Genomic DNA, 8,253 nt, shown 5'->3' with positions numbered 1-8,253 from the left:
TGTTTCAGCAGGTTGCAGGGGGTTGTAAATGTTAAGTGTACATACTGTAGCTGAAATACAGGCCTTCCAACTCATCAGCTGGATTGGAAATTTGACCATATGACATTGATGACAAAAGCCCCAATGGTGGAAGCCACAAGGCGTGTTGCTACTGCCATCTCCTGGTTAGGTCAACGGAATGGCATTGTATACACAATTCGAGTTGGGAAGGTACCGATAAAGAACAAATCGCAGTCTTTGAGACACTGCACTGGCTTTTTGAATCTCCCCTGGCTTCTTCACTAGGAGATCGAGGCTCAATTTCCAGAGACTCAGGGATAAAACACCGGTCCATAAACCATCGGGTGAAAACCTAACCATCTGTTCCAAAAATCCAAGGGCGACTCAGTTTAATTTGGGCCTGTAGCTTCTAATGGTTACTTTGCTCATTCCGAATTTTTGGGTCCCAAGAGGTTTGCAAAGGTTTAGTCTTAGCATAGTGGATGGATCTAAAAACAAAAATCAAAATCCATTAAATATCAGCAATTAAGAGATAGTCACGAATGGGAATATAGATTTAAACTTGATGAACAAGACACTGTGCATTCACCTCCTGGGCCTAGGTTTATAGGCAGTATTCACAGGCAGTAGTAACAATGAAGCTGAAAAAGACATGTTGCCAAAGCTCCCAAACTCCTGGAAAATTTCAAAGAGATACAAGGCAAGCATTGTATGACTTGGGAAACATCCAGCTCAGAAAGCGGTGGGAGAAGAAAGCGGTGGGAGAAGGAACCAGTAGATATTTTTAATGCAGATGTCGACTGATTCCCTTGTTTGATGAGAACTTAAGAATATTGTGGGAGGAAGGGAATGGAAAATTCAGAACACAAACAGCTCAGCCATGATTGTGTTGAATGGTACAGCAGGTTTGAGGGGCTGAATGGCTACTTTCTGCACCTATTTTGTTAGTATGTGTATAACTATTCTCCCACAGGATACCTTTGCGCTCTGTAACTGTATGGTGAACAAATGGGCGATTTACGAGATTGCTAATAAAGCTTACCTCAGTGTCTGTGGAACTATACATCTTGCAAGATGTATGTTGACTGGTGAAGGTAACACTTGCAGTAGACATTAGTGGAGTACCTGACTGCAACTTTCTCAACAAGGATGTAGAGAAAAGACAATGCATTGGAGCTGGTCCATCTCCACCTCTGGAGTTTAAAACTGCCCAGTCTACCTCAAATTACCCTGGAAAGGCAAATTCAAAAATGCTTTAGCAACAAGTTCAACAATTTTCAAAGTGCAGACTGTCTTCAACAAATCTGAACCTTTTTTTTAAAAAAAACTCATTTTTCCCTAATCAACCTGTTCAGAGACTGTATTAAAATGCCTCTAGAGCAGATGGAGACTTGAACCCAGGTCTCTTGATCCAGGGGTAGGGACACTACCACTGTGCCACTAGAAGTCCCTCTACCAGCCTGCATTTTGTTCCATACTTTTTATTAAAGTCACATTTTGCCATCTGCTAAGGGACTTGAGCCCTTGTCCCCAGAATATTAGCCCTGTATTCTGGATTATTAGCCCAGTGACATTATCATAAAACCACCATCTCCCCTCAATCAGCCTCCACTTGCAGAATCCAAAACCAAAACATCTGCTGTTGATGGGATTCTATGATTGGATTGCTCAGCAAATACTGCCCAGAGTGTGCTAATAGCTACATTAACAGGGAGTTTAAAATGATCAGTCAAGCTTGTAATATGGCTCATTTATACCTACTACAGGAGGCACACATTCATACACAGGGACGTACTCCCTGCAAACAAAGGGAATATGTTCAGGCCTTGCAGCTTTTTCAAATGATCTCAGAGTTTGGGGTGCCTCTTGTTCACTGTTGCTTTCACCATCACAGCAGTGTGGTTAATTGGAGTCAATTTGCCAACCAATTGGCACCTTTTTCTCCTGTAAAATAAACTGTGATGTTTGATATTTTAGCTTTCATGTATTTGCCCTGATGATTCCAAGACCTAAATCTTCAGCAAGTGTTATCGTATCTAGCTCTTGTTTTAGATATTTATTGTAAAGTGGACACTTCCTCCACAATAATCTGTAACACCAGTGCTCCACACGGGTGCATGCTCAGCCCTCATCTTACTTATTCATAGAATCCCTACAGTGTGGAAACAGGCCCTTCGGCCCAACAAGTCTACACCGACCGTCAGAGTATTCCACGCAGACCCATCCCCCTTAACCCACTTAATCTACACGTCCCGGAACACTATGGGCAATTTCCCATGGCCAATCCACCTAGCCTGCACATCTTTGTTCTGTGGGAGGAAACCGGAGCACCCGGAGGAAACCCACGCAGACACAGGGAAGTGTGCAAAAGTTGCCCGGAGGGTGGGATTGAACCCAGGTCCCTGGCGCTGAGGCAGCAGTGCTAACCACTGAGCCAACGTGGCCCCTTACTATACTCTGTAAACACTCACGACTGTGTGACCAAACTCTGTTCTAATTCCACTTACAAAAGTCTTTGGGACATCATGTATCAAGTTTAAATCTACGTTTTCATTCACTGCTATCTCAGTTTTTTGACAGAAAAAAAAATTTTCATCACAGTCCTAAAACAGCAACTCCCAGTTTTGCACTCACTCACAAAGGGAGACATCTTTTCCATGTCCACTTTGTCAAGCAGATTCAGGACCTTACACACCTCAATCACATCATCTGTCACTCCTAAGCTGCAATGGAAACAAGCCCAGTCTATCCAACCTCTCTTCATAAGACAACCTGCTGATTCCAGATATCAATCTAATTCTTAGGACTAAAGGAATCGAAGGGTATGGGTAGAAAGCAGGAACAGGGTACTATGTTGGATGATCATATCAAATGGTACAGCATGCTGGAAGGGATTCATATATCTCAGAAACAGACCCTTCAGTCCAACTCGTCCATGCCAACTACACATCCCAAATATGACCCTGTCAGCATTTGACCCATATCCCTCTAAACCCTTCCTATTCATGTACCCATTCAGATGCATTTTATATGTTGTAATTGTACCAGCCTCCACCACTTCCTCTGGCAGCACGTTCCATAAATGCACCACCCTCTGCATGAAAAAGTTAGGTCTATGCCTACGAACTACCTCCAAAGCATTTACATCCTTCCTTAAATAAGGTGTCCAAAACGGGATACAATATTCTGGTTTTAGTGCCAATTCCATCACTGGGAAAAGACGACATGAAGGATCTAGGAGTAAGTACATTTTGAGTGTCTTCAGCATACCTCCAGCTCCTCCTCCAATCTCACTTCCTTAACAATTTTGTCAATATTTACTGTTCAAGCAAAATTAAAGACTGAAGTCAACAAAATAGACATCAATAGGGAAAAGTTAACACAATCTGTTTGGTAGTGTTTAAGTTGTAGTGTTTCATTGCTGATCTCAGTATCCCCGTGCTAAGGAGGGGAAAGAATAGCCAGAGTTCCTGTCCCTCACTACTTTGCAACAATCAATGTTGGAAATTGTGTGTATGCATGACCAAACAGCCTATCACCACTTGCAAGAACAAAGGATGCACATAGAAATTTACTTTAATATGAACCATGAGAAAGGAATCAAATAACATGAAACCAGCAACTTAAAAGGGGATTTTTGTTTTACTCTTGTTAGTGCAAGCTCTCTTAAATAAAAATAAGTCATATCACTTTTACAGGCTGAAGCAATAAACTTGCTGTTTTACATGATAAAACAATATATATAATACAGGTAAGGATATACAGCAATTTGATATGAAGTCAGTTGTCTTAAGAATGTATTGATCAACCAGGTGGCTCTTAAGTGAAGGCTTAAGTAGAATTTACTGTTCATTAATATCCATGACTCTCGTGATATTAAATCCACTGAACAGTTTACAACTGTAAATACCATAACATAAGCCCCATAAGGCTGCACATTCATGGAAAGCACACAAATAGCCAACACTGAATGGGTCTAATAGCATCAATTGTAGAATGTAATGAAACTAAGCAAAGGATTGCTTTAAACAAATATTTTCATTAACACAGTACCTGTTAACTTGTCTTTACTGAGTTTATTTGTTGTAACATATTTCTACAGAATGGGATGAGTGGCAGGGCATGCATTTTCAATGAAATAAAATAAAATGGTGACTGGCTACAGAATCAAGTCTTGGCAAAATCTGTCTAACCACCTACAAGGTGCAGGGTCAAGAATAACAACAAGAATCCATCACACACTCTACAGATGGCACAACAAATGCAGCCTCACAAACCAGGAGGGCTCCAGACGTGATCTTCAGTCTCAGTGGAGTTAAATGACCTTGATGGGTATAATAGTGTCCAGACGGGTTTGACACTTGTTAGCTTCCGTTCCTGATGACCATCTATACCCAGTGAGTGTGTGTTGGAATTGGTGATAATATTGGAAATAGGCCAAAACGAGTTTAATGTCAGAGGCTGCTTTGTACTCAGAAAACGGTCAACATTTTCAAACAGTGCAGCATAGCAGGAGGTGGGCTGGGAATAAAATGGTTAAAATGTGAATACACTGTTCTAGACATTCCTGGTTATCAGCTTTACAAATGATAAGTAATGAAGAAAAATAATTCTGAAGGTATAATCTAAGACGGTAAAGTGCTCTGCTCCCCAATACCACTGAATTAATAAACTTATCTTTTGTTTCAGTATTACTGTGGTAATAGTTTCACCATTACTGGTTGGTCCACCAGACTTTTATACTTGATTGTGTTTAGGTCTCAGTTTTTGCTTTATGTATCGGATGGACAAATTATCCAGTTATGTTTTATATATTGGTCTTTACTTTTATGATGGTTGAACAGGGTGAAACTGAACTGAAGCATTTCTACAGAATTCTTAGTGTGGAAGCAGGCCATTCTGTCCATTGAGTCCACACCGACTCTCTGAAGAGCATCCCAACCAGACCCACCCTAGACACTATGGGCAATTTAGCATGGCCAATCCAACTAGCCTGCACATCTTTGGACTGTGGGAGGAAACCAGAGCACCCGGAGGAACCCACGCAGACACGGGGAGGACATGTAAATTCCACATAGACTGAGGCTGGAATCGAACCTGGGTCCCTGGCGCCACGAGGCAGCAGTGCTAACCACTGAGGCAATCTTGGTCCAAATGTCTTGGGGATTGTTTTTTAAATCTAGTTTTTCTCATATTCTACTCTTATGTTACATTCAATTTATAAAGTGCTTTCCACGAGAGGTATCCCATGTAAAATCCAACAAGCACTCAAAACAGGGAGTCTTCTGGACTTCAAACCGCAGCATCAGAATGAGACAAGCTCAGCAAACCATCAAACAAAATCAAGAGAACCAGATTTCTCTTCTAAATGGAAATATCAGTGCTCTTACCAACAACTTTCAAACACTTTTGTTACTGAATGTATGGTTCTCTCTGAAACACTTGTTTTGAATTAAACTCCCTTTTATGTTTCTTTCACAGATCAACTGGTCCCACTCATTTGCCAGTGTAATGCAAATCATGATACTGAGCCCAGGCAGCAGTGGAAAAGTTGTCAAAGGTTAACAGCTCTGATATCTTCCAATGGAAGGCTTCATTAGGGGCTGTTCAGTATTTTTCAATCAGAGTCAGCAATGTTTTTTTCTCAATAGTTACAATTTATATAGTAGACTTATCCACGTGAAAGGCTACACGTAAAAGTATTGTACAAATGACAAGGGTTTTAAAAAAATCTACAAATCATAAGCCTATAAGAATCATTGCAATCTATGCGAAATATGTAGTACATGAGGGCATCTTTTGTAATTTAGAATGGGTAAAGAAAGGTGACTTGTGAAAGCATTTTGGTCACAAAGTATTTCAATTGAGAAATACCAACTTGGCTGCTACTTTGAAATACAAACTGAACTCTTAAGAACTTTTCTGAAGAAGGGTCTAGGCCCGAAACGTCAACCTTCCTGCTCCTCTGATGCTGCTTAGCCTGCTGTGTTCATCCAGCTCTACACCTTGTTATCTCTGAACTCTGAATACTCTCTTTTAATGAAGACTTCGTTCTGTGGTTCATTCTTAACTGCCCTTTGAAATGGTCAAGTAATCGACTCAGCTCAGGGACAATTAGGGATGGGCAATAAACGCTGGCCTGGCCAGTAGACTCTCATGCCAAGAAAGAATAAAAGAAATTAAAATATTCTGTCACTTAAAGTCCACTGCTCTGCTTCTCTGAAAATCTGCCATAAACTGAAATTGCAGCAAAAACACAGAGCCAGAAAAAAAAACAATAACTGAGATTAACCTAATTTGATTTGAGTTTGTGCACTGCGGAAATAAGTCCAGAGTCTTTCGTCCTGCCAAGCCACAGGTTATTGGAGTGTTAAAGAGTGGAGAAATGGGAAAACCAGGAATTTGTCTCTCTTTCTGTTGGTTTTGGCTGGAGTTGGTACAACCATTCAATACATAAATTACAACAGTGCCTTAGGCTCAACTAAATTAGCTGTAGACAGTAGACATTGCTGGTTTTAGTAATGATTCGTACTTCAAATTCAACTTATGTATCAGAAATCATCTTCTTCAGTTTGACGAATTTAAAAATACTTCAACATCTGATAACTGGCAGTGCAACAGTGACAGCTTGGCTGTAGTTGTGGGGACTTTCCTTTATTGCATCATTGCATTATTAATTTTGCTGTTCTTAATGTCACACCACACTTTGTCTGTTCAACTCTCTGTTGTACGTTGGTGTCTCAGAACATCTATGACCAAAGTCAAGAAAAATCCCCTCGGAGTCTGTACCCACTGATTCCAAAGTGTTGTCTCCTGTGCTTTCAGGACTGGTTGATGCTTCAGGTAGCATGGAAGGACTACTTGATAACTTAAAGGCATTGTCTTGGTCATCTTGTGGACGCTGAATGAGGAAACAATCCGGTTGCTGGCTGATGATGGGTTCACTCATCGTTTTGCACTGGAGAAGTTCATTAATGGTTCGTATGCTACCTGGCTCTTGCTCTCTGGGCAAGTGATTCTGTGCTGCTGTGGCAGTCATGATGGAGATTGGGTCTACAATGGGGGTTGTGACACAGGGACTGAGATTTAAATAGCCTTCAGACTCGATGCAAGTTGTCATTTCTGACACAGAGTGCCTTCTGATACTTGTGCCATTCACCAGACTTCCTTCGCTTTCGTATTCTGCGACTGGGGTTAACATCGGATTGTTGTAGCTCTTGGAGCGCACCACTGGGTTCTTGGTCAGAATTTCATTTGATTTGGAACAGCGTGGAAACAATCGTTTCTCTGTTAAAGAGGAATACATAATTGATAGTTTTAGCATCAACAACAAAAAAAAAAATCAGCAATGTGAAAACAAGGCCATTGCCAAGACTGAGATTTTGGAAGGAAAATAAACAGCAAACCTGACTGCACACTCACTGAAGCTTACACAGTTGTACCCATGGAAACAGATCATTACTGACAACCAGGATGAATGAATGAACGCACGCCAGTACAAATGGGTGAGGCTTGACAGAGCCCAAAAGGTGAAGCACACTTCAGGTTTCAGTGAGGTATCTTTACTGAAATCACACCCGTAGGCTTGGATGTAGCCTGGTCTAATGAAATAATAGTTGCACTGAACAACAGTGTTAAGATTTTCATAAGAAACTTGCCATTTTTGGCATGATCTCCATTTCACTTTTTTTTTTAAAAAAGTCTTTTCAAATCAGGTGCCAACCTTCAGCTTAAAAAAAAGACGGACTTCTATTTGTCCGAGACCTATACAAATGCTCTACTTGGTTACTAAGTGGCTAAGAGTTATCGCAAGAAATACTTAACCTCCATTTCTTCTATCCTTCCCACTGTAGAAGCACTTCCTGCCCATTCTACACTTGGAATTACGGAATTGTAATATACAGTTAACATGACCTACCCAATCTTTGCTCCCAAAGACTTTAAATAATCCCCTTTAATATTTTTATATGAAACTCATGGACTTTACTTCGACGACTGTTTGTTTAACTAATCTTTGTGGATAACATATTTCTTCTAAACTTCCTTGATTTGATTTTTTTTTACTTCTACAAAATTTGTGGAGAGCAGCTTGCAAAACACCAGATAAATTGACGTTTACAATGTAAGATTCGTTATGGAGCCTGGCAAGGATGAAGCTGCAGTGAGAGAAGGGACAGGAGATGAGAGATTGACTCTGAGGGAAGGAGGCAGAGACGCAACATCTTGGAAGAGGAGTCTGACGACTCAAGCGAC

The 8,253-nt window shown here is 40.7% G+C and overlaps 1 protein-coding gene across 1 annotated transcript in view; it reads right to left on the bottom strand.

Annotated features, from left to right (window-relative positions):
• Positions 1–5,041: 5,041 nt before the first annotated feature.
• LOC109932999 (proline-rich protein 5) overlaps positions 5,042–8,253 on the bottom strand; it is a 57,648-nt gene continuing 54,436 nt past the window's right edge. Inside the window, exon 7 of the mRNA XM_048607837.1 lies at positions 5,042–7,287. Coding sequence (XP_048463794.1) covers positions 6,695–7,287 — 593 coding nt within the window. The 3' untranslated portion in view covers positions 5,042–6,694. The remainder of the gene's footprint in view (positions 7,288–8,253) is intronic.

The sequence above is a fragment of the Rhincodon typus genome, chromosome 18 (genome assembly GCF_021869965.1).
Source record: "Rhincodon typus isolate 14 chromosome 18, sRhiTyp1.1, whole genome shotgun sequence".
In the NCBI taxonomy this organism is placed as follows: Eukaryota; Metazoa; Chordata; class Chondrichthyes; order Orectolobiformes; family Rhincodontidae; genus Rhincodon; species Rhincodon typus.
Note: the sequence above shows the minus strand (reverse complement) of the source record. Positions and strands in the feature narration are given on the sequence as shown.